Source organism: Seriola aureovittata, chromosome 24 (assembly GCF_021018895.1).
Source record: "Seriola aureovittata isolate HTS-2021-v1 ecotype China chromosome 24, ASM2101889v1, whole genome shotgun sequence".
In the NCBI taxonomy this organism is placed as follows: Eukaryota; Metazoa; Chordata; class Actinopteri; order Carangiformes; family Carangidae; genus Seriola; species Seriola aureovittata.
The window spans coordinates 11035985-11062323 of NC_079387.1; the positions used below are offsets into that span (position 1 = coordinate 11035985).

Sequence of the window (26339 nt, forward strand, 5' to 3'; positions counted from 1 at the left end):
CATCACGGGATCAGGTAAACACACACACACACACACACACAGTAGATCCTGAGCTTTCAACCACACCCACAGTCTTCATCAGTGGATCAGTTGTCTTCAGTGTGTAACATTATTTATTTATATTTCATAGTGAAGAAATATTCTGATCTTTTACTAAAGTACAACAAACTAAAAAAAACAGTTTAATTAAAAGTACAGAAGAATAATCAAGAGCTGTTTTCAACTAGTTTATACACTGGGGCTGCAACTAACATTTAGTTTTTATTATTGATTATTATGCTGATTATCTTCAGGATCAATCGATTTAATCATTTGGTCAATTGAAGAAATGGTGAAAAAACAAACATCAAACATCTTCAGTTCAAACCCTTCGAGTCGTGAACCAGCAGAAGTTTGGAAGTAAATTTCCTTCATTGGAATTTATAAAGGTTCAGAGAAAATACAAAAGATGTATCTACTAAAACTGTTTCCATGACAACAGCAGCAGCTTCATCAACAACACGTTTAATAATCCGAGCTGTAAAAAAAAAAAAAAACTTTATTCATTATTTAAAGGAGCAGAATCAAACGTTTCTGTGGTGGAACTGAAACAGTCACTAACGGGTTTACATGAGCGTCACCGGGTCACAGTGAACAGGTGGAGGTGTGTGTGTGTGTGTGTGTGTGTGTGTGTGTGTGTGTGTGTGTGTGTGTGGTCGTACGGACTAACGAGCTGCGTTCAGGACGATCTCTGTTTGACTCGTCAGTTTGTTGAGATCTGAGAGATTCATTCATGTTGTTGTTGTTTTCTCAAAACATGATGGAAAACACGGAGAACTGACTGTTTTTAAATGACATGGATTTTTCAGGAAATGAAAAATACTGTTGGTATTAATTTTCCCGTCGTATCTTTCACACATTTTGTCAAAGCTGGCGTCTTCCAGCCCTGAGTTCCTCCTTCCTCCCTCTCCACTCATTCTTCATCCTCGTCTTCTTCCTCCTCCTCTTCTATCACCCTCCCTGTTCTCCGTCGTTTCCTCCCCGCTCTTGTCTCCTTCCTCTCCTCTCCCTCCTCCTCCTCCTCGTTCTCCTCCCCCTCCTCATCCTCCCCTCCTCCTCCTCCTCCTCCTCCTCCTCCTCCACCTCCTCCTACTGCTGCTGCCCCCCCTCCTCCTCCGCCCTCCTCCTCCTCCCGGGCGTTGCAGCGGCTGCAGTGCCTCCTGAACCCTCCCAGGTAGTGGGACCTGAAGCAGCAGAAGGGGCAGGCGTAGCGTCCGGGCCGGTGAGACGCTCTGACGTGCTGCTGCAGGCGGCTGGGCAGGAAGAAGGAACGCTTGCAGTCCTTGCAGCTGTACGGACGCTCCACGTCGTGGCTGCGCACCACGTGACTGATGGCGAAACCTGCAAGAACACACACAGGTACAGGTTCATCCACAGCTGACACACAGGGAGGAGGCAGGAAACAGGCTTCTATGTTTACAAAGAGATTTGTCTTAAAACTGTTTCAGGACTGAATGTGGCGACAGATTTTCTCCTGACTTAGAGAAACCGTCTGAGCTCCAGTCACATCAGAGGTTCCCTGGAGGGTTTTCTACCTTTTGTAGCTCTATGGAGCTTCTCTTCTATGAGCGGCTTCCTGTTTTATTTGTCATGCATGAGCACTGGCTTCATGTCCAGGCGAGGACTCAAAGGTCCCGCCTCCGGCAGAGTGTTGACGTGTTTGACAGGAAACGTTACAGGTACCTTTGAGTTTGGTCTTCCAGCCACAGATGAGGCAGACGAAGCGGTTGGAGATGAAGCGCACCACCTTGGCCGTTGCCTCCATCTCCTCCTTCAGCAGGTCTCCGCTCAGCCCGGCCACCTCCTCCTCCTCCGCCGCCCCGCTGCTCTGCGTCTGTTTGGGCGGAGCGGCGTCCCGTCTGACGGCCTGGGAGGCGTACGCTTTGGGGATGTCGTGCTTCCTCACCACGTGGTTGACGCCCAGAGCTTTCAGCTTGTTCTTCCAGCCACAGATGAGGCAGCGGTAACCGGCGCCGTCGAACATCAGAACGCTTTCGTCTCCTTCAATGTTCGTCTCCTTCGCCTCCGGCCTCTGTGGGCCGCCGTCCTCTTCATTTCCCTCCCCTTCCTCCTCCTCCTCAGCCTCACTGCTCCTCTTTCTTTTCAGATCATCCTTCCCTCCCTCCTTCTCCTCCTCCTCACCTTCCTCTCCCGCCTTCTCCTTCTCTCCCCCATCACTCCCATCATCTCCTCCCTCTCCCCCTCCTCCCCCCTCCCTCTCGTCCATGCAGTGTTTGGAGATGATGTGCTTGTACAGCTTGGTGAAGTCCCGGCTGGTGTAGAAACAGTCGGAGCAGTGGTACAGCCGGGCGGTGCCCTGGTACATCAGGATGTTGCCTAGGCGACCCACCACCACGCCGTCCAGGCAGGCGGGGTGGGAGGCCGCCATGTGGGACAGCTGGTGGGCGTGGCTCTTTGAGAAATGGCCACAGTGGGGGCACTGCAGGTGAGCAGCGACGCCACCGCCCACTTCACCTCGAGTTTGAATGATGACAGACATCACTGCTTTTCTATAAGATGGAGAGAAGAAAACCGTCAGGAAACACAGTCAGTGATGTAAAAACTTTAGATTAATGAGACATTTTCAAGGAAAAATTTATTAAATAATTAATAATTGATTATTTAAATTATATTATTATATTAAATAAATATTTTAATTTAAATCTTAGTTTGATTTTCAGTCAAAAATGACAAAGCAAAGTGACAAAATAAGAAATTTGACATTTTTCACTATTTTCTAACTTTTTTTAACTGACAGCTGATTAATTAATTAAAAGTGATGCCATCCCTGATTTTCCTTCATGTTAGTTTATAGAAAGTATAATGGAACCATGGAATACATCATATATGAATATCTAAAATAAAAAAGGAGACTGATTTTCTTACTATTTTCTGATATTTGAAAAACTAAATGATTAATTGAAAAGTCCTTAATGAGAGATCGATCATTAGTAGCTGAACATGAACATATTAACTATATCTTATCTTTAGCCCCGCCCAGCTGACTCTCTCCATCACCAGACTTCTTTTAATTTACCGCAGTTTTCCCAAACACGTGAAAGCAGAGGAAACACCTGGGCTCGTGCAGAACTGACACCTATCTGCGAAGTGAAGTCGCTGCTTCACACGTCATTCCGGGTTCGTCCCGGGATTGTGACCGTTTTATATTAACGGTAAACGGTTTTTTGAATCAATGCGCTAACGGAGCGCAGCTAACATGCTAACTCTCCCGCTTCAAACCGCGTGTTAAACCGTGTTTCCCCGCCCACCTGCCTCTGCCGCCGGCTGCGTTTATCTGCGCCGAAGCTCCACAGCCGGAACCGATAAGAAACGAACCCGGGAGAAATAATTGAACCGTTTTAAATGTTTCGGTGTGAACCGGATCCACCGAGCAGCTGCAGCGAGCTGAGACGCTGCGGTCAGCTTCCGTGTTTACCTCCGGCACAGCCAATCAGATCGCTTCAGCCGCATGACGGCCGACCAATCACAATCGCCCATGAAACCAAGCTCCTTCTTATTAATTCATCGTTAAATTAATCATAATTAAAATTAATAATTAAAGTAGATGATCCGATATTATGAATAGGTTCCAGCCCTGTCGATAAAGTTTATTTTATTTTGACACACATTCAAAACACCCCAGTAATCCACCAGACTTTAAAGCTGCTTTTTCTGTCATTGGTGGGAATTTTTAATTTTTATTTATTTATGTATATTTCGGCTTCCGAAGGAGGACATGATGGAAAATGTCCCGGACCCACTGGACACAACGCGTCCATGAAATCTATTTATATTCTATTATATAACAACATGACGCAGATTTAAACACAGACGGAATATTCTCATAGATGATGTATCTGCTGAGTAACTGGGTTATCCTGTGTGTGTGTGTGTGTGTGTGTGTGTGTGTGTGTGTGTGTGTGTGTGTGTGTGCGTGTGTATCCAGGGCAGACTAAAGGTGATTAATGAAGCTATTTCTGTCCGGAGAAGCAAATAATACCTGCAGAGGAGGGAAGAGAAGACTACATCTCCCATCACCACTTCAGTATGACATCTTTCAGACAGGTGTGTTTGTGTGTTTGTGTGTTTGTGTGTGTGTGTGTGTCCGTGGGAAGGAGAGAGGGAGACCTTTAAACCACCAGGCAGCCATCTAATTGGCTGCTGGGGGAGATGTTTGTGAGGTCTGTTGCTGAGCAACGGTTGTTCTCAGAGGTGCACATTTAATGGAGCCGCGATAATAAACAATAAATTACATTTATTACTGTAACGAAACACAGTCACAGGAAAGTAAAGTCAGGTTGTTATAATAAAACATCACAATTTATTTGTTGGTTTTATTTTGTATTTTTCATCGTCTGAAAATTAAATGTTGTGTTCAGTAAAAAATACAAAATTTCAAATTGTACTTAAAGATGGTGATAATTATATTCTACTGCTGCGATGCATAGTTTCCTTATGTTAACCTGTGACAGTGCATCATAATTAAATTTTGTTTTATTTATGTGAATCTGCAAAGTAAAAGAAGTTATAAATTAATATAATGCAGTAAAAAAAATATAATATTTCACTCAGGAGTGTGAAGTAGAAGAAAATGAAAATACAAGTGTCTCAGACTTGTACTCAAATACAGTACTTTACTTTATTTATAACATGTAACTGTAAATTAAGAAAATAATTTGCAGCCTTATAAATAATTGGGCTTTTGTTTTGAAAAGCAGAAACAGAACTGGATCAAAACTTTATCATCAGGTTGAAGGTCAGCTGTTACAGTTACAGTCTGCCAAAAGAGAGAGAAGGAGGAGGTGATGGGGGAGTGAAAGTTAGGGTAGAGCGAGGGTTGGTTTGAGTGAGGAGAGAGAGAGGGAGGGGGCTTTTATTGTGGAGGGAGGGGAGACACTGAGGGAGAGAGGAATCTGTGTTTGAACTTGTGTTTTCCTTCAGTCTTTGTTAGCCAAGATTCACGTCCACACACACGCACCTCGGGCGAGCGAGGACGACATGCTCTGCTTAAAAGGTGAGAGAGAGAGAGAGGGAGGGAGGTAGAGAGAGGTAGAGTGTTTATGGAGAACTTTAAAGAAGTTCAGGAAAATGCTGCAGATAAGAGTGTGTGTGTGTGTGTGTGTGTGTGTGTGTGTGTGTGTGTGTTTGTGTGTGTGTGTGTGTGTGTGTGTACTCAGATGTAGGTCATTTTGTCCGCTAGCTGTCAGGAATCTGTTAACACACACACACTGTTATCTCCATAACCTTTTCTTTTTGTGTGTGTGTTGAAAGTCTGTTTTTTTTTTTTTAGGGGTTGGGGGTTGGGGGGGGGGGGGGGGGGGGGGGGGTCTGTAACAAAGAGGGTCGAGCAAGCTTTACTTGAAGCAGAGAGAGAGAGAGATCCGTGCAGGGAAAGTGTCGAGTACATGGAGTATTTTCCAGATTACAGCTGCTGCAGTCCTTTGTGCTCTCTGTAAGTGTTACTATGGTTACGGCTACTAATACTACTGCTACTACTGCGTGTACTACTACTGATACTTCCAGTGCAGCTGCTTCTCGCAATATTTTGTGTTGAAATTGAATCCTTGTGGCTCGTGGCAGAAGTGGAAGTTTTGGGTCAGGAGGCATGTGCATTCTTGAGTTTGACACGTGTGTGTGTGTGTGTGTGTGTGTGTGTGTGTGTGTGTGTGTGTGTGTGTGTGTGTGTCAGTCAGTAATCACTGCTGGCCTGTTGAGGCAAGCTGAAACATCCCATTCAGCTTCCAAACACAGCTGTTCTGCCTCTGTGCAGCACACTGAGGGTTTTGAATGGATGTGCAGCAATAACACGACAATAAGCAGCTTCACGAGTTTTCACGAGTGAAACGGAGACAACAGCTGCAACAGAACAAACTTTAATATGGTGATAAACTGGAGCTTTATTAGTTTTATTTTGACGGGCAGATTCATCCTGTCAATGTTGTGTTAACATCATCACACTTGCGATTGGAGATTAAAAAGCACAACCAGACATATCCTATTTTAATCCGGTGCCTACATTACCCACAACGCAACTGGAAAACTCGACTGCTGACAGTTGGGTGGCAGTAGCAGCTTGTTTATTTAGTGTTGGGATGCATAAAACTGATAAATGATCAAATCAAGAATTGATAAAAAAGTATTTAAAATCAAAATGTAAAACAATGATTAACACTAACGGGCACTAAAAGTTGTGTAACTGTAAATTACAGCAGCAGGAGTCAGGAGTGTTAGCCACGGGCTAACAGGCTAACAAGGATGGAAGCATGAAAAAAGATAGTTGAAGTCAAGCAAAATGAACAGAAGGAAACGTATAAAATGCAAGAAATAAACAGAAACCAATCAGCTCCTTCTGCAAAGTAACTCCAGTTTCCAGATACATCCAGACGAGTCAGACGAACAGCAGAATCAAAGTAAAGTACCAGAGCAAAATAACTTCAGATTTCTCCTCATCCATCACTGACAGCTGAGCAGAACTTCACCGACTCGCACATGATGTTCATTTGAAAACACAAATAAAACTGTCAGGACAGACATGACAGATGTTAGAGGAGGAGAGAGTAACTGAAGAGTGATGTGACTCCTCTCTCTCTTTTGTGTGTGTGTGTGTGTGTGTGTGTGTGTGTGTGTGTGTTGGTCAGGTGACCACAGCATGACTGGCTGCGCGATGAACTGATCATTAGATCAATGTGACTGAGAGAAAGACGGAAAACTTGTCTTTCACTTATTTTCATTTAAAGAAATGTGGTTGTTACTTTTATCTGAACTGGATTTCTTTGACAGGACAAATATATAGTTTCATTCCAAAGAAAAATTTAATTTGACCAGTTTTTAATCAAAACAAACAGGAAATGTGAAGCATTTGTTGGTTACTATTTTCAGTAGCGGACTAATCCTCATTTGGTGCTGTAGTGAGTATGTGGGGCAGCAGGACTGAGGTAAACTAAAGTCCAAGTTCAGGATCTGATGACAGAAAACTAAAGACTAACTCTAGACTTTTACTTTAAATGTGCAGGTGAAGGACAATGTGAGAATCTACGGTCGGACTCAACGTTGACCTTTAGTCGTCTGATTCTGTGATCCAAATATAGAATTACCCAGTGTGACACAGTAATACAGTATCAAGCAACATGTGGTGTGTGTGTGTGTGTGTGTGTGTGTGTGTGTGTGTGTGTGTGTGTGTGTGTGTGTGTGTGTGTGTGTGTGTCTTGAGGTAAATACCTGTCCCTCACCGGCCATCTGCAGACCTGGATAATCCCTGTTAGTAGCTTAAAGCTGGAGAGAGAGAGAGGAGAGGAAACAGAGCGACGCACTGTCAACACTTCTGAAGGAAAGAAATCACATTTACCGCTGAAATGTTTTTGGACTGGGATCGTTTCTGGATTTTTCGAGCCCGGGAGAGTTTGGGGTTTTGGTTCTGGAGGTCTGAGGTTTTTATTGTGAAGGAATGAGAGGATGTTACACGGAGATGCTAAAAGTTTTAATTGCGGCTGAGTGTGAAAAACCTTTGGCAAGTTTCTAAGCTGTTACAGAGTTTTTATGCCAAATCTGGAGGCTCTTTTACTGTGAAAAGTTTTGAACTTTACTGTGATGGACATTTTGAGAGATTTAATTTTAATGTTTCTGACTTTTTGTGGAGAACGGAAAGACTTTTAGACTGTTAATGTGAAAAATGTTAGTGCTTTCATTGTGACGGCTGCAGAAACTTGGGACTTGTGTTTTCTTTGTCAACATTATGATGCTTTTTAGTGAAGGTTAATACTAGTTAGTGGCTTTACTCTTTTTGTGAAGTGTTAAGTGATTTTATTGTGAAAAACTGACATTTTGGGCATTTATTTGAAGCAGGTTCTTAAGTGGGGTAAAAAAAAACAACAAATGTTACTGTGAAGGATAGAAGCATTATTTTTTAAAGGACTGAAGGCTTTTAAAACATTTATTTTGAAGAACTAAGGGAAAACTGGGCTTTTACTGTGAAGGATTAACTAAACATTGCTCCTTTACAGTTAAGGATGAAATAAATCTGGAGGTTTTTTCTCATGAAAGATCTTTTCTAGAAAGACTGAAGTTCGGATATTTATTGTGAAGACACTCAGGGCTTTTATGATGAAGGGTTGGAAATCCTCTGGGGCTTTTATTGTGAAAAGATGAAAACATTTATGAGGGAATAGTGTGAGTCTCGAGATTCATCTGTGATCTGTCCTGAGGGCGGACCCGGTCATCAAACAGCCAATCACCAATCAAGACGGGATGATTTCGTATGTGGAGTGTCTGAGTGGAGAGGGGGCGGGGCCTGGCATGGCGACACGCTGCTGGAACACGGGTCCTGATGAAGAGCGAGATGAGCTTCTTCCGCGTAAGATGGCTGCCCTGCAACCGAAAACGGAGGGAAGTCTGCGCCGCCGCCTGCTCAGCGCCAAAATCCACCAGCACCATGACGCCATCTGGAGGATGAATGCAGCTGGTACCGTCGGCAAGCCGGGGTCTCCCTCAGGGGACAAAAAGCCCCTCCCACCTCACCTTCAGTATCCAGGCAACAGCCCCTGGTACCGCCCCCAGCACCTCCCACCACGCCCCCATGTTCACCCTTCCTTTACCCCAGAGCCTCATGGGAAACTATTCCTTGCTCCAGAGGCTCATGGGAAACCACAATCCCCGCCCATTCAGCTGCAGCGTCCCACCTGCCCAATCCTCACCCATCGCCGCCGAACGAGCTCATGTCCCCCCACCCCAGAGCCCCGCCCCGGCTACACCATGTCCGTCCCCTCCCCTCTCAGTGCCCCACTGCCCCCCAAGGAGCCGGAGGTGCCACCTCAGTACCGCTACCGGCCCGGCAAGAGGCGCCGGACCAACTTCTTCTGCTTAAGACGGCAGCGAGGGAGGAGCTCCGGGCTGGAGGCCACGCAAACCACGCCCCTTCTACACAGAGGTACTGCTAGGAATCATGGGAACTACTACAACTTCTTATAGCACTAGCACAAGTAGTATCTGCTGTAGCTGTGTCTGGTCCTCAGTGTATCCAGCTTCTCCTCTTTGGCCCAGTTTAACTCAGAATGGTCTCAGCTAACCTGGTTGGGCTCTGTTGGGTCTGGAACCGTGTCACTTAGTCTGATTCAGCTCTTTTTGGCCCGGCTGATCCCAGTTAGCCTTGGTTGGCTTTATACGGTTCTGACATTTGGTCCTCGGTCCTACCAGCTCCTGAATGGTTCTAACTAACCTGCTTTGACCCACTTTGGTCTTGAATTTGGTCCCAGATAGCCTGATTTGGCTCTTTTCAGCCCTGCATGGTCCCAGCTAGCTTGGTAGGTGTTGTTTGGTCTCAAATGAACCACGTTAGTCTGTTTGGTCCTGAATGGCCCCCTTTGCTCTTATTGGCTCTGATGGTCCTCATTAGCCTTCTTGACTCTGTGGTCCCCTGGATTTCGATCCACTTACCTTAGTCTGGCTCTTGTTCCCAAATCCACCCAGAGTCTAGATTTGCCCTCTTCTGTTAACTTCACTGATCCCAGGGGTCCCAGTTTGGCCCCAGATCCTGTTTTAGACCCAGTTTGGTCCTGAATCGATCCTGCAGCTCTGTCTCCCAGCAGACATTAGGACATGTGACAGCAGGAGAAGCACAGGTGTCACTAATAAAATTAATGGTAATTAAATTATAATTACTATCGCATGAGTTACACCTGTGTTTTTCCTTCCTTCACAAGTCAAAGTATCTGCAGTGAAAATGTCTGTGAGTCTGGTCCGTCCCTGTTGGGTCCAGTTCTTCTTATTTAAATGAGAATATTAAAACAGTCGCTCTCTGCCTGCAGATCTCTGCTGATAACACACACACACACACTCACACACACTCACACACTCTGTGTGTTACTGTCTGATCAATAATGTATCACAGCGCCAGTCAGCTGCTATTCTCAGATAACAAACCAAAACACACAGAACAAAACCACACAGAGTCTCCATGTTCTGACTTAATTACCTCCCCTGTGTGTATAATCTCCTGTGTGTGTGTGTGTGTGTGTGTCTGTGTGTGCGTGCGTGTGTGTGTGTGTGCGCAGGGATTAGCTGCAGCTCCATACGCTATGCTAATGACTAATTCCTGTAATAGCAGATGAACAGGCTTTAACATGCAACAGCTGCTACCTTCAGCCTCCTAGTCCAGCTACAGCACACCTGGATCTGTGACTGTGCCTCCGTCCCTCCTCCCGTTGTGTGTTTGGTGACGTTGGATTGGTTGTTTTTGACCATGTGTCATCGGTGGTTGATCCTGGTCACACCTGACTTCATTATTGTGTTTTTTCTGATTGGACAGCAGAAAGAAAACAGACGCTTTCTGCTCAGAGTTCAGAGCTGGATGTATTTCGTCTATATATACTCACTGTGACATAATGATAGTGTGACCTACTTACTGTCTAATTAATTAAACTAATTAAAACAGTGGAGAGGTGAAGACAGACGGACGGACAGACAGGCTGTCAGGCACGAAGACAGAAGTAATTAGCTGCTCCACTGGCCCACATAGCTGGCACACTTACAGACTGGAACTGTCCCAGTTTGTGACTGGCGATGAAGGTGATGATGAAGGTGATCCTCAACTCCATCACCCAGCATCAGCACTCTCTGTGGAACATGGAGCAGGTGGAACGTGTGTGTGTGTTTGTGTGTACCATGCTAACACTGGACACATACATGCACACAAACACACCGAGCTTGATGTGATAATTGCCATTTTGGGATTATTAAGCCTGAGCGTCGACTGGTGCCGATTCCTCCGTTTGTTATTATTCCTGAATGAAAATCACCGTCGAACTCCGTTAAAGGTTACATGTTTTCTGGGTCTTGCACATCGGTGCGGCAAAATGGCTCGATGGCGCCACCTAGAACATTTCAATGAAGAAAATGTCATGTTTTACATTTAACGACTTTCATTTTTACTGCTTGGAATCAAACTTTTGTTTTTCATGAGAATATTTTTTGTGCATTTAAGATTTAAATGTTCTCGCTTTAAAACATGGTGCAGGATTTAAACTCAGCCGACCTTTGTCCCTTTAGACAGAAGAAACAGTAAGAGATGCTCCGATGTTCTGACATGGAAGATAATGGAGCAGCTGTGTTCTGAACTGTGCGTAGCTGGACACCTTGTTGTGCAGTGGCTGAGATGAGGTCTGTCCTCGGCCTTCATCCTGCCCACCCACACCCTCCGTTACCCCCCCCCCTCCTCCACCGCCACCACCCCCCCCACAGGCTGTTTGAAAAGGTGGTGACCGGCCAAAATGTCCTCACTTTGAAAGCACGTCCTCACAAAGATAGAAATACAAGAACAGAGAGAATCACAGGGAGGACGGTGAACACAGAGCATAAAAGATGAACATCTAACACACACACACACACTAACACACACTAACACACACACACACACACTAACACACACACACACACACACACACACTTTCAATTCTCTTTCTTCATGTCTCTTCATCTACAAAGCATCATGTTTTGTGTGTGTGTGTGTGTGTGTTAATGCAGTATTTGTGGGTAACCTTCATCACCTGGCGACACACATGAAGGACACACACATGTGCTGGCTTCCTGCCAACGTGGTGTGTGTCTCTGTGTGTGTGTTTGTGTGTGTGTGTGTCTGAAAATAAGAAAGGAAGACAGAGAGGTGGGTGAGGGACATAGAAACAGAACGGTGGCTAGAGAGAGAGAGAAGTGGGAGGAGAGCGGCGTTGCAGCGAGTCGAGCTGCATTACTGCTGCTGCTCGCCCGCTCTCTCTCTCTGTCTGCTGCAGCCTCAGGAGTGTGTGTGTCGAGTGTGTGTGTGAGTGTGAGTGTGTGTGAGGGAGAGTGTGGCGTCGTTATGGTTCTGATCGGAGCAGCGATCAAATCCGTCCTCAAATATCTCAATAAGACCAGAGGTGAGTGTGTTCATGTTTATGACCGTGTGTGTGTGTGTGTGTGTGTGTGTGTGTGTGTGTGAGATTATTAACTGGTTTATTGGTTTATAACTGCGTTGTTATGCATGTTATGGGCGAGAGAGCATCACTTGTACATGTAGAGAGAGTAGTTATATAGATAATATAGTTCTCTGAAGATGACCTCATAAAATCCTGCTCTCTGATTGGCTGGCAGGTGTCAACACATGTTAACAGTTTAACTCAAGGTGCATTAAACTGCGTGTAGCCATAGCAACAATACCGTTAACTGACTCAAGGACCCCTGGAACTTTCTCAAGGACCATTGGAGCTTCCTGAAGGAGACCTTCAACCACCTGAAGACTCCAGGACTTTTTCAAGGACCCTAGAACCTTTCTGTGATCCCTAAAACCTCCTCAAGGACCCCGGGGACCCTCTCAACAATGTCTGGTACCTTCTCAAGGAGCCCCAGGGACTGGTCTGGGAGCTACTGGACCTCCTCAAGTATCATTTGCATCTCTGGTACTTCACAAGGATGCATGGAACCAGCTCAGGAGCCTTTTCAAGGACCGTTTGAGTCTCCTCAAAGACCACTGGGACCTTTTCGTGAATACTTGGAGCCTTCCCAAGTACCACAGGAACCTCCTCAAGGATCCTCAAGCACCATGGGACCTCCACAAGGACTATTTAAGTCTTTTCAAGGACCCTGGGGATCTCGTCGAGGACATGAACCCCCTTATGGACCTCTGGAAGCCCATCTAGGCGTCAGGGATCTCCCAAGGTACATTTGTCTCTCCTGCAGTATCTTCTCAAGAGCCCAGGGAACTCCTCAATGATTATTTGGTCCTTGTTAAAGACCATTTAAGTCTCCTCAAGGACCCTTTGTACTTCTCAAGGATATCTAGGACTCCCTCAAAAACCCAGGATCTCCTCAAACAACCAATTAACCATCTCAAGAATCTCTGATTCCTTCTCAAGGACCATTTGAGTCTCCTCAAGCATCTCTAGTACACTATCACTACTCAAGGAACTCAAGGACCACTGGTACCTTTTAAAGACCAGTGGAACTTTTTTTAAGTGTAATGACTTTCAAACTTTATACTTTATATTATTGTCTTTGTTTCATCCTTTGTTTGTTCTTGATCATATTTTGGATTCGACTCTTATAGAAAATGAGAAATGTATTTATTTAGTTATTTATCTGGACACATGATGCAGAGGTTTGTATGTAGTTGTATCTCCAACAACGTCTCGTAAGTCACAGAATTCCTCGTATCTATTTTGTTATTAATATGGTGTTTGGCTTTAATATTGATTTAAAGCAGCTTGAGTCTCGCAGCAGAGTGACGTGATGTGAGCTGCAGTGTTGCATTGTTCAGTTAGATTGTCCTTTAATGTGCTGTGTTAACAACTCATTTTGTTTGTTAATGTTTATTTGAATAAATGTGGAGGTTTGCAGCCGGTGTTCAGCTGTAACCCAGCGTCTCCTGAAAGGTGTGTGTGTGTGTGTGTGTGTGTGTGTGTGTGTGTGTGTGTGTTTAAACATATAAATCACTTTGGACACTTTAGTCTCCAAATGAAATATAAAGTGTTTCTGTGTCGGTGAGAGAAGTTTGTGGTTTTATATTTCAGAGTTCAGCTTCCTCCAAACTGCAGAAAACCGACACTCTGTCTTCACATCTGTCCACTAAATACCACAGCTAATCAATCTGCTGCTCCTTCAGAATAAAAGCCCTCTGGCTGTGTGTGTCTCTGAGGTCACCTTGAGCAGTGCTGAGTGCTGCAGCGCTGATCATCATTGTTCCTCTCTCTCTCTCTCTCTCTCTCTCTATGTGTGAATGGATTTGCTGAAAAGAGATTAAACACAGAAACCACTCACACACACTGAACTGTGCTTTCCTTTGTGTCTCTGCAGCAGGGGACAGGGACAGTAAGTGGTCTGTTCACTACACTACCCAGAAGCCTCAGCAGGGTTTGGTCTTCATCCCTGGGAAAAGACGATCCGGCAGCGCTGATGACCTGCGAGGTGAGAGGTCACAAGAATAACCACCAACACGACAGGACAGCTGACTCAGCATCACTCTGCCGTCTTAGCAGTTACATGTGCGTCCGATAGACTGTCCCCCTGCAACACTGGCAGGTGGGAACCAAAGGTGTTCCACACTCAAGGGGGTGTAAATAACCAACTTAAATGTGACACCGACAAATTATATATGAAATATTAAAGTACTGCGACTGATAATGACATTATATAATAAACTCAATGAAGTAATATTAATTAATAATATAATAAACTCAAGTAGTATTGTACCACTTAATATACAACACAAATTAATATGGTAAATGTATAATTAATGTGTACAATAATTAAAGTTACAAAATGTTAAATTGTTTTCACTTTTGAAATCTTATATATATAATAAATATTTGGACATAAATGTAGAAGGAAACGCAGTAAACCTTTCACAATAATACATTTGAATAAGGGGTTTGATTGATTATTTAATGGCTGAAATAATCGAGTTCTGTTCAGGACTCAAACACAAACTCTCTGCAGGTCATGAAAAGTCTGATGAAGCACCGACTTCAGTTTCCTAAATAAGTGTTAAATGTGTTTCCAACCTGCCGTCGAAACAAACCTCTGATCTTATTTTTTAATTGGTTAATCCTTCAATAAATTCATCCAGGTGTTTCCTGCTGTTTACCCAGGTCACATTTAATGATGAGTTAATTATAATATACCAGGAAGTAACGACAAAAGTGTGAAATAAATGTAACTAGAGAAACAGGAAGTGGTAAAAAAGGTCTTAAAATTTAATTTATCTTTGTTTGTTGTCGTGGTGTTAAAGACATTCTTGTCCATGTTCATAGTTGAGACTGAACATTGATCGAGGGGTGAATCTCAACATTCATATTAATTTGATCATTTGCAGTAAAAGTAAAACTCAACTAAATCTGGGTAATAGATCATAACTGTAGTTTCAGGTTTTATTGAAATATTGTCACTTATATTCTTTTTACCAACCGGCCGACAAAGTTAATATTAAATATATTGATGTTTCAAAACAGAAAACGTTGAGACGTCTTGTGTCTGACGGTGTTCAGTCTTCACTCCGTCACCTTCCCTGTTTTAATGCAGCTGTTTCAATCAGGATGAAAATGGCAGCAGCTCAGTATTCAGACATCATCCATTAAAATGAACGATCAGAGAGAAAGTCTGAGTCGACTAAAGGTCGTCGTCGTCGTCGTCTTACCGTCACTGTCTCACAGCTCCGCCTCTCTCTGAGCAGCTTATGTCATCGTTCAGGAAAAGCTCCGTTCTGCCCGAACACACAGAAACACCAGCGTTCACTGATGAACCTGCTCAGTGAGGACGAGTGAATGAAACGTCTTATTGTCGCTTCAGGTATTAGCGTCACATTTGACACCTCGAATGTTGATGAAACAGAAAATATAAAACTCTTATTTTGGGGATTTTAGCCCTGGATTCAGCTGATCTAATCAATACCTTTGACTATTGAATACTGAGAGCAGATTGCAGAAAGCTGCAGGTGTCTGCCTGCAGGACACACACACACACACACACACACACACACACACACACACACACACACACACTCTGCTGGTGCAGACTGCATCACAGCAGCTGCATTGCCACATGTCACCCCCCCGCCCCAATTCACAGACAAAGGAGGAAGCTGCTTCTTTCATGTTCCTCAGTATCAATTAATGAATTTATGATTGATTGATTGAATGATTGATGATTTAGAAGAAACGGCATCATAATCAGACACTTTTTCACCTGATTTATTGATTGATTGATAATTATTGATTATTTGCCATATAAGCATCAGTGTCTAATCTTGCATCTGTTCGCTCTCGTGTGTGTGTGTGTGTGTGTGTGTGTGTGTGTGTGTGTGTGTGTGTGTGTGTGTGTGTGTGTGTGTGTGTGTGTGTATGTAGCGTGTAACCGGCTGACTCAGCATGGCTACAGCAGACCCACCAGCTCTCACCTCCACCAACCGAGCTCCGCCTCCCCTCCGTCCTCCTCTGGCCTGGACCAATCAGAGGGCAGCACACGCAGAGGGTGGAAGGACAAAAGCAGGAAGATGGTTAGTGACACACACACACACACACACACACACACGAAAACACAGTGACACACATGATATTAACGCGGAGCTGCTGTTAGCTCATGAATATTAATGAGGCTGAACACACTGCAGCAGAACAAAGACGTCTGGGTTAAAACAGCTGCAGCAAATCTGAACCACAACTAACTAACTAACTAACTAACTAATTAACCAACTACTAATTTCAGATGAATGCATCATCCAGCTTTACTTCTCATTATATGGAGGCTGTAATCACGAGGTGTGATGTTGCTATGGATTCAGTTTCGTTTCCTGTGGGCGTTTTATTTTTTAGCCTGTATTTGTCCCATTAACAGCAGCTGAACCAAGAACTGAAAAATCAAATTTACATTCACAACTACAATCTCTCAATCTTATCTTATATAATTTAGTTTGTTTTTGTCTCATGATGTTTTTCAATGTAAATCTTTAGTTTTTTTCTTCATGTGTTTTTTCAGTGACAGTTTTTTTTTTACGCTGTCACTATTTTTTCAGTGTCACTGGTTTTCAGTTTCATTTAACCTGGTTTCTAATCCAGTTTAATCCAGGTCTGATCTAAATCTGGTTTAGTTTGATCTCAGTTATAGATCACTGTGATCAGTTCTGATTCTTTCTGGTTCAGTTTGACTCGGTCTCACAGTCTCATCTGAAGAACCTGCAGCAGCAGAAACTTACTTTCTTTTACTGCCACCTGCTGGTGAAACAGAGACACTGACACGGTTCTTCTGTCATTGTTTTGTATCCGTCATCTTTGTCTTTGACCATAATCTGTCTCCTGTGTCCTGATCACATGATTTACTTTTCTTTCTACCTTGTCTTTCCCTCCCTCGTGGTTTCTCCTCCCCGTCTCTCAGAAATCCAGATGTTTGGAGTTTCTCTCTCACTCTTGCTTTTCAGTTTGTTTCAAGTTTTCAGTTTGGAGGAGAAAGGTAAACGTGGATCAAACTAGAGTAATTTAGACTAGACTAGAAGGAACTAGACTAAACTAGAGTCTGTCCTAGTCACTCCCAACCAGACGTCAGTCAGTAGACCTGGGTGACCTCGACTGTACTGGGGTTAACGTAAGATCAAACAGGCTGAATCACAGCACACCTTACTACTAGTTTAAACGACCTTAAACTAGACTCTACTGGGGTCAAACTAGATTTAACTAGGATGAAACTCACCTGGTTAAACTAGACTCTACTAACTTGTTTCGTTTGCCCTCAGTCGTCGGCCTCCTCAGACGAAGACGAGAGGTTCATCTTGAGCAACACACGACCTCTGACCCCGCTGGTCCTGAACCCTGTCCAACTCACCTCCTGCTGGGACGTCTTCGCCCCGGCGTACGAGCCAACCATCGACGTGGAGATGGAATCGACCCCCCGGCTTCCGACGCCGGAGGAGAGGATGAGGAAGCAGGCGGAGGCAGTTCCCGCTGATATCGTCCCGATCAATATAACAGGTAGGGGGTGGAGTCAGATCCAGAGCTGACCTGAAACTCATCATGACCTTTGACCTTTAATCAGACTTTGTAAACAGCCAGGGCTTTGACCTGTTGAACTGTGTTTCTCGTCTTTCACACTCGAGGTGAGAGTTTTGATCGTCAGGCAAGTTTCCGAAGAACGGTGTCCAACGGTGACTCGTTGTCCCGGCGACCCCGAAAACTGAGCCGCCGCAAGACGGTTACCGGGATACCGGATGATGTCAACCGGAAGCCGGGTATGAGCTCCACCCATTCACTCACACATCCATTAATTAATCACTCAAAGGATCAATAGGTTGATCCCTCTCTCTCTCTCCAGACTCGCCTTCCGTCTCCTCCGTTCTTCCCGGTCAGTTCTCCACCGTGGGTCGACCTGCCTCCTCCTCCTGCACCTCCACCCGCCAACAGAAGACCACGGAGGAGGAGGAGGAAGAGGAGGAGGAGGAAGAGGAGGAGGAGAAGCAGCTGAGTGAAATCAGAAAGGAGGGGCAGTCGTCGGTGAGGAGGATCCGAGCCCCAAGAGGAGAGGGGATATCCAGCCTCATGGCCTCCCTCACCTCCTCCCCACGTGTCGACTGCCCATCCTCCTCTGAGGTCAGCAGCCTCCCGCGTCTGGCAACCAACTCCTCTCTGAACTCCGAGGCCAGCTGTAACAGCGCCTCCTGCAGGACCCTCAGTGCCTCCTCGTCCTGCTGCCAGGTCAGTGTCAGACAAATCATCGTCACGTGAAACTGAGTAAACGAAACAGAAAATAATCTTTCTCTCCGTCTCCTCCATTCACAGGATCTACAGGGTTTCCCCAGCGACCTCCAGCCCCTGCTGCCCTTCGACCACACCGCCAGAGTCATCCCACAGTCTCCTGTCTCCTCCTCCTCCTCTCTTCCTTCCTCCCCCGTCACCCCTTCCCTTCCCAGCACCCCGAGCTGTGGCCTGCAGCCCGAGTGGTCTTACCCCAGCGACAAGCCCCTGAATGAGGCTGCCCAACCTCACACCTCCCCCTCCTCCTCCCACTACCTCTCCTCCTCCTCAATCGCAGACTCAGAGTCTCAGTTCAGTTACCAGGCTCTGGACGAGCAGAGCTCCGCCCAGCAGGACACCACCTCCTCCTGCGATGGAGGCTCCTTCAGTGGGGAGAGATGGAGCTACGAGCTCCTCTCCCCCAGCTCCAGTGTCCACAGTGGTCAGACTGGGCGAGACTGGAACGGCATCACCCTGGAGACGAGCTGCGACCCCCTCCTCTCCTCTGGTCGCTCCTCCCCAGCGTTCACTGACAACACCTCCCTGTGCTCAGAGAGGATGATGACCTCCTCCATCTCGCTAAACCGGGAGAAAAGGAGGTCCAGCACCTCCTCCTGCTACTCTCGCACTCTCACCCGCAGCATCTCCCTCCGTAAGTCCAAGCGCCCACCTCCCCCACCGCTACGCTCCGACTCCCTGAGGCGCCGGCCAGGTCGGAGCAAGTCCGCCCGGTCCTCCTCCAGTCCTCGCCAGGAGCACCGTCCCCGCCTGGAGCACAGTCCCTGCCTGGAGCACAGTCCCTGCCTGGAGCGCGCCGCCCAGCGGACCCCCACCTCGTCACCGCAGACCTTCCATGACCCCTGGGTGCCCCGGAGTAACCCCAAGAGACGCCAGAATGGGCTGAACTGTGGGACAGTCTCAACCTTTGAACCATTAAACCTCGACCCCCAGGCGGGAAACTCTGATGACCCCCCCCCTGAGCACCTCCTGCCAAGCCCCGGCCACTCCCACCCCCCTGATTTTACCCCTGGATCTCCAGGCTCCGAGGAGGAGGGGCTGAGATTCACTCTCAACCCCCACCCAGCTGCCTCCTCCGTGGGGGGGCTGCAGCGCCTCGCTTCGCCCTCCAGTGGATACTCCAGCCAGTCCAACACCCCCATTCCTGGCACTCCCGTGTCCTCCCCCCTCACCCCCTCCTCCCCTCTCACAGCAAGCCCTGAAGCCTTCTCCTCTTCACACCTGCCCGCCTTCCCCCTGTCCCCTGCCGTCTCCTCCCTGCCCAGGACAAGGTCTCGGGGCGAGGGGAGGCCGAAGCCCCCGGTGCCAGAGAGGAAGTCGTCGCTCTTCTCCTCCCTCTCCTCCTCGTTTTCCTCCACCTCCTCCCTCTCCTCCTGCACTTCCTCAGAGTCCTCTGCTAAGCATCCTCTTCTCCCTGCTCCTCCTCCTCCTCCTCCTCTACCAGAACGTTCCTCTCTTTCACCTCTTGTCTTCTTCTCCCCCATTCATGAGGCTCCTCCTCTTCCTCACTCCTGCCTGTCTGCTCCTCCTTTCACCAAACTTTCCACTGCTCCTCCTTCTCCACCTTCATCTCTTCCTCCACCACCTCCTCCTCCTCCTCCACCACCTCCTCCTCTCCCACCTTCCTCTCTCCCCACTCCTCCTCCTCTTCCTCCTTCCTGCCGGCCTCCTCCTCCCCCCTACTCCTATGCTGTCAGGCAGAGCTCCCATCATGCACTAGTGTACACAGTGTCATCATCAACCAACTTCCCTCCTCCCCCAACTTCCCCACCTCCTCCCCCATTGTCTCCTCTTCCTCCTTCTTCAGAGCTCCAAGAATTGCCAATCGCTGACCTTCCTCCTCCACCTCCGCCACCTCCTCTTCCTCCTCTGACTACTCCCCCTGCCACCTCCCTACCCCCACTGAGCCCTGGTAGGTCGCCACACCGTCGTGTTAAAGTGGCCACGCCCCCTTCCCCCCTGGTCACCGCCCAAGCTTTGCAGGGCGTCAAGCTGCGCTCCATAAAGAACCATGAAGCCCTGCTAACTAGCATCGTGGTGGCTAATGCTACATCAGCTAATGCTACATCAGCTAATGCTACACTGTCAGCTGATTCCAACCAGGAACACACTGACCGACCAAGTAAAGACGCTCATCCAGTCGACTCTGTGTCGGCTGAAGTTAGTCCTGATGGAACTGGATCACATGATACTATCTATAATGAAGCTAACATGTCCAGTGCTTTAATGGCTAATGCTAACCCTCTTAGCTTAACCAACTCTGATGCAAAGCAACCTGGATGTAAATCAGATTATGATCACGATTACTACAACCTAACAAAAGGTGAGATGGTCGCCGAGTCAGGTCACACTGATCTGCAGCTACCAGGTTTTGTTCCCAGCTCAGCCAACCAGAGAAGCTCTGGACCTCAGGTGACCACGCCCACAGACGTCCAGTCCGATGAACGAGGAAGGAAAGATTCAGACATGTTCGCTACGCTGGCAAACAATCGAATCTCCAGTCCTGACGGTCCCTGGGTGAAAATGCCTCCTGGTTGTGACAAAAACAGCATCAACACAATCCCCCAGCATCCCTCTCTCCAACAAGAACAGGTCAAAGAGACGATGCTAGCAGATGCTAAGCTACCAGAGCCTGCAGAGGAACGAGGAAACACTGAGGATGTTCTCCACACTGACTCTTCTGTACGTGGTGCAGCTGACGGAGAATCCTCAGAAAGTACTGATTTAAAACAGAGTAATAATGTCTGTAAGACAAGCAGCCTGACGAAGCTCCGCTCCCCGGAGAAGCCGGTCCTCCCAAAGAAGCCTGATCTTTGCATCCTGGGTCTCATGGCGTCTCCTGAAGCGCGGCGAGGACCAGGTGGCTTGACAAGCAGTGGACAAATCACATCGCCTCTCTCTGGGCTCAACGACCAATCACAGCTTCCCTCTGATCCCTCCTGCATAAACTCGCACACACATCTGACCCTTGGTTCGCCGTCATCAAAGCACCTAACGTGCTCCGCTGTCGACAAACCTGCTGACAAATCACCTGCTGACATCACCACACTCTCACCTGCCAGCTCCCCTCAGAGGCAGAAGCCACAAATTCTGCACAAGAAGCCGGATCTCTCCCTGACTTCACCCAGAAGAACAAAACTGGAGGCACCCAAAGGCTCCTCTGGGACCTGCAGCACCCTGGAGATCGCAGGTGTTGCACAGAGTCTGAGCACCACAGGGACCAGCACCTCGAAGACCAACGGGACCGCGGTTACTCTGGAGGACCGTGACGCCTCAGGAGCGCCGGGCAACGTGGAGAATAGCATCTATGGGACCTGTGGCCCCCCAGGAATCATGGGTATCACACAGGCCTGGAGTATCACTGGGACCATGAGCACCTTGGAGAACTGTGGTATCCCAGGAACGTGGGGAACCTCGGAGACGTCGAGCACCATCGGGAACTCGTGGGCTCACGGACCGGCTTCTACCCGAACAGGTGGCACCCAGACTGGAGCGACGGACCCGCGCTGCGCTGGGGTCATCGCACTCCAGAGAGATGATGAGAAAATGTTTCACAACAGGATGATGAGGTCATCGCTGGCTGGAGACGAGGAGGAAGCGGTGAAAGAACGAGGGATAAAGACGGCAATGATGATGATGATGACATCTACCTCAAAGAAAAAAGACAAAGCAAAGAAGAGGAGGAAGAGGAGGCCGGGCAGACAGCTGCTCATGATGTCATCAACAATGGCGCCCTCCCCCTCCTCGTCATCGTCGTCGTCGTCATCATCTTCATCCTCATCTGGGGATGAGCGAGACGTGGTGAGAGAGAGAACGATGCAAACGAGCGAGCGAGTGAGAATGATGAAAGTGTATGAGCAAGAGACGAGCGACTCTGAGAGCTCCTGCGCTCTGATTGGTCAGAGCAGGTACTCCCTCAGCAGTGCACTGTCCAATGACAGCCTGCGGGGGGAGCTGTCGCTTCCAGACCTCCTGATACGGGAACCAGAGGAGTGCGAAGAGGAGGAGAGGACCGAGGAGGGGGCGAAGGAGGTCGGGCGAGCTCCGGATGGTGAGTTGTGTTTCCCGCTCTGTGTTTAAAGAGCCGAGTGAGTGATGTCACATCCGCCTCTAACTCCCCCTCTGTGTTTTCCCGCCCCAGCTGATCTGTTTGTGAGTGTGTCGGCAGATCAGATGTTCGTCTCCGGTCGACCGCGGACCACAGAGGATTTATTCGCCGTCATCCACAGGTGGGAACACACAGACAACATTTAAACACAGGATGCAACTATATAGATTATCTTCATCATCTTATTTCTTATTCCGAATCTTTGCTGTCACACTTCTATTCTTTAGGGAGCAACTGTAATAAGTTCCCCTTGGGGATCAATAAAGTATTCTGATTGATTGACTGATTGATTGACCAACTCATACTCACTAATCTGCTTGACCCTTCTCTCTGCCGCTGCGAAGCAGTGCAGTATGGGAAGGCACAGCATGAACGGCCTTGTAGTCGGGGATTGGCTGCAGGTAAAGATATAATGGGTCACTGAATGTGGTAGATGGAGTGAAGGTAGTTTTAATTAGATAAATCACCAAGAGTATCTCGTTAACTTCCTTAGTTTTTCCTTCTTCCACTTCTAGTCGCTGCCCCTCCCTCCTCTGTTCTGTGTTTCCCTGTTCATGAAAAAGCTTCTGGTCCCTTGTTCCCCGACCTGAAATCATTTCCTTTCTTTGTTCCCCAGCTAGTGAACCTCCTTCTTGCTCTGTAACTAAGAAGCTTGTTCTCTGATCACACACCTTCTTGTTTTCTTCCCCTTGTGATTAAAAGCTTCCTCACACAGACCTTCCTTCCTGTACAAATGTTTCCACGCTCTCTCTCTCTCTCTCTCTCTCTGTCTCTCTCTCTCTCTCTGTCTCTCTCTCTCTCTGTCTCTCTCTGTCTCTCTCTGTCTCTCTCTCTCTCTCTGTCTCTCTCTGTCTCTCTCTCTCTCTCTCTCTCTCTCTGTCTCTCTCTCTCTCTGTCTCTCTCTGTCTCTCTCTCTCTCTCTCTGTCTCTCTCTGTCTCTCTCTCTCTCTGTCTCTCTCTCTCTCTGTCTCTCTCTCTCTCTCTCTCTCTCTCTCTGTCTCTCTCTGTCTCTCTCTCTCTCTCTCTCTCTCTCTCTCTCTCTCTCTCTCTCTCTCTCTCTCTCTCTCTCGTTTGGTGGGTGAGGCAGCAGCCGGGACTCGGGTGTTTTCTTCCAGGACAGGGCGAGAATGTAATTCGTCTTTTTTCTGTTTGTTTCAGGTCCAAGAGGAAGATGCTAGGAAGAAGGGATGCAGAAGATGATGGACATCGCATCTCGTCTTCGTCGTCCTCTTCCTCCCCCCCGGTGACTCCCACTGACCCCCTCCCCCGCCCAGCGCGACCAGCAGCCCTCCGAAGTCAAAGGTCAGCGAGGAGTGAGAGCTTCAAGGCGCTCCTGCTGAGGAAGGGAAGTCGATCTGATTCGTCGTCGAGAATCTCGGCTGTTGAGCGGCTTCGCAAAGATGCTTCTCCTACGACCTCGAGCGACCTCCAGGGAGCGCCGTCACTGCCGCCACCACCGGACCAACACCTAGTCAAAGCCACAAGCTCGTCCCTTACCTCAGATACACATGACATCAACGCCCACCTGACCCTGGACATACCAGCGTCTCCCACGTCTCCGTACAGTCAGGACTTATCTATGATGTTGGGTTTGAGACAAAGGGATCTGACACATAATGGCCTCCTCTTCACGGCCTCCTCCTCCTCCTCCCCTTTCTTCTTCCTCTCCTCCTCCTCCATGCGACCTCGCTCCCTCACTCCTCCCTGCTCGGGCAGCCGGCGCTTTGCCGCTCGCTGCCGCTTCTTCGCGGCCCCCATGACCGCCATCTTTGAGGGGGACAGTGAGGAAGAAGAGGAAGACGACGAGGTGTTCGCCAAGTCGCCGACAGGAAACCTTCCAGGAGCCGACGGAGAGCTGAGCCAGAGGTTGGTCGAGATCTCTTGATGGAAAAGGTTTACAGATGCAGCTGCAGCGTGGACGGAAAGGAGCTCACAGACAAACGTACCTGAGCGTGACGATGTCTGGGTCTCCTACAGATCAGGTTTACAGCTGACCCCCAACATGCTGCGCTGCCTCAGCAAACTGGACTGAACTGGATCGGACTGAACTGGATCGGACTGAACTGGATCGGACTGACTCGCAGCCTGGAGCATTTAATTGAATTTACTGAAGCACACTTGGAAACTCTCTGATAAAGGACGTGTCGCTAGTTGCCACATTTATACGTTAGAAAACTACAGAAGCCTGAACAGGACATGCGTCTAATTATCCCTGATGTTTTTTCTAACGCTTGTTGAACCACGATCTTAAGAAAACAAACTCGTTGCGATGAAACAATAATTTTTTTGTGATCCTGGAAAGTAACCGTAGCCCAACATCTCCAGTTAACGAACTTAATTTAATCAAATTTGCTTTTGTCCTTTTTTTTGCTTGAACAGACACTGAACATGTTTATATTCATATTTTCTTGTGACTGAACGTGTCTGTCTTCTCTGTTCAGTTTGTGAAGTTGATATTTGTTCACGAGGACGTGAGATTATTTTAATGCTGAGGAAACAGATTCATGATTTTCACATAAGAAGCTTGTTTTCTTGAGATCACATAGTAAATGTTATAATATATTACAATAATAATAATAATAACAACATGTTAAGCAGCTATATTTTGAAGCTTATCCCAAATTTTTGGCTGTTACTGATGCAGGATTCAAATAATACTTATATTAAAGATGTGATCAGACGCATTTAAACAGATTCTATTGAATTAGCAACCTGACGATTATTGGCTTTATCTTAGCAATATGTATTGAATCAGCCGCTTCTGATCAGCAGCTGTATGAAAGATAATGAAGCTCTTCATTTTAAAAAAGCATGACCTCGACTTAAAAAAAAACAAACTGTTAAACTCATTAAAACTCAACAATAATAATATTTTAACATTTAATGCAAGAATTCATTTTCACATTTGAGGTGAAATTAGCAGTTACCAGATCTATGTCAAACAAATGATTCATGACGTGTAGGAAACACTCCAGCAGCTACCGGCTGCTAAGTTCTTGTTTTACACAGAAAGCTGAAGAGTCTTGATTTGTTTAACTGTGGAAGAAAAGATGATGAAGGTCATTTCAGTTGCCCATTGATTGAAAACCTGAACCGATCATTTTAGCATCTTTCTAAACTATAAAAAGCCGTATCATGCCGCACATGACAAAGCATCTTTTTAATATTACGATCATGATCTCGAACAGTGAGATTGAATTAAAGTAAAAGAGGAAAGTGAACTGGAAGGTTCAGTCCCTGTTTATTATCATTATTATTAATATTTTAATATTTTTTATAACCATGTTGAGCCGTTAGCTTCCTCTCTGAGATCAGGCAGCACTGGAAATATTCCAACAGCAGCTGACATTATTATGACATTATTATTTACCATTTTATATGTTAGTACCAGCTACACTGGATGACACTGTATTTAATAAGGGATGTAGTGTTTCCTGTACTGTAAATAATCCTGTTTCATCTTATCATGTTTTCTTGTTTCTACATTTGTCTTTATGTTGCTGCTGCTGCGTCTTCGTTTCTTTTCTGTAGCGTTTTTCTTCTGCTTCGGTCTCCATGTTAATGGAGCCTCAGATCTGTTTTTCTTTTTCAAAGAAAGTAGAAAAATATCAGTCTGAATGAGGATGTAACTTTATACGGTGGAGACTTTGAATTTAGAAACATAATTATCTTCTCTGTGTGAATGTTCGAGGTTCAGATTTACTCTATTAACCAATAAATGTATACGATTTAACAGGGAATCTGGAAGTATGGAGAAGGAGTGAAAGAGAGGTGGGCGGACGTAAGTAGGAGAACAGGGCAAACTGAATGAAAGTGTAGTTGTATGGAGAAAGGCAGAAGTCAGAACAACTGGAAACATTTATATGTAAATAAAGGTAAGTGTATGAGATGGAGAACTGGAAGCAATAAAGGACAAACTGAATTTCTGAAATGTA

General features: G+C 46.6%; 2 protein-coding genes across 3 annotated transcripts; one reads left to right on the forward strand and one right to left on the reverse strand.

The window, feature by feature from the left end:
• Positions 1–93: 93 nt before the first annotated feature.
• Positions 94–3472, reverse strand: LOC130165447 (chromosome alignment-maintaining phosphoprotein 1-like). The gene is made up of 3 exons (XM_056370745.1): positions 3309–3472; positions 1723–2549; positions 94–1380 (listed from the first exon to the last, which is right to left on the reverse strand). The coding sequence occupies exons 2-3, from the start codon at positions 2537–2539 to the stop codon at positions 953–955; spliced, it is 1245 nt and encodes a 414-aa protein (XP_056226720.1). The 5' UTR covers positions 2540–2549; positions 3309–3472; the 3' UTR covers positions 94–952.
• Positions 2346–26339, forward strand: nhsl1a (NHS-like 1a). Of its 2 annotated transcripts, XM_056370651.1 has the most exons (10): positions 2346–2485; positions 3986–4104; positions 13858–13968; positions 15906–16054; positions 17285–17519; positions 17645–17776; positions 17860–18239; positions 18324–22347; positions 22438–22525; positions 23563–26339. In XM_056370651.1, the coding sequence occupies exons 2-10, from the start codon at positions 4005–4007 to the stop codon at positions 24287–24289; spliced, it is 5946 nt and encodes a 1981-aa protein (XP_056226626.1). In that variant the 5' UTR covers positions 2346–2485; positions 3986–4004; the 3' UTR covers positions 24290–26339. The 2 variants fall into 2 exon arrangements, with proteins under 2 accessions (XP_056226626.1, XP_056226627.1); XM_056370652.1 differs by lacking the exons at positions 2346–2485; positions 3986–4104 and adding an exon at positions 4930–5053.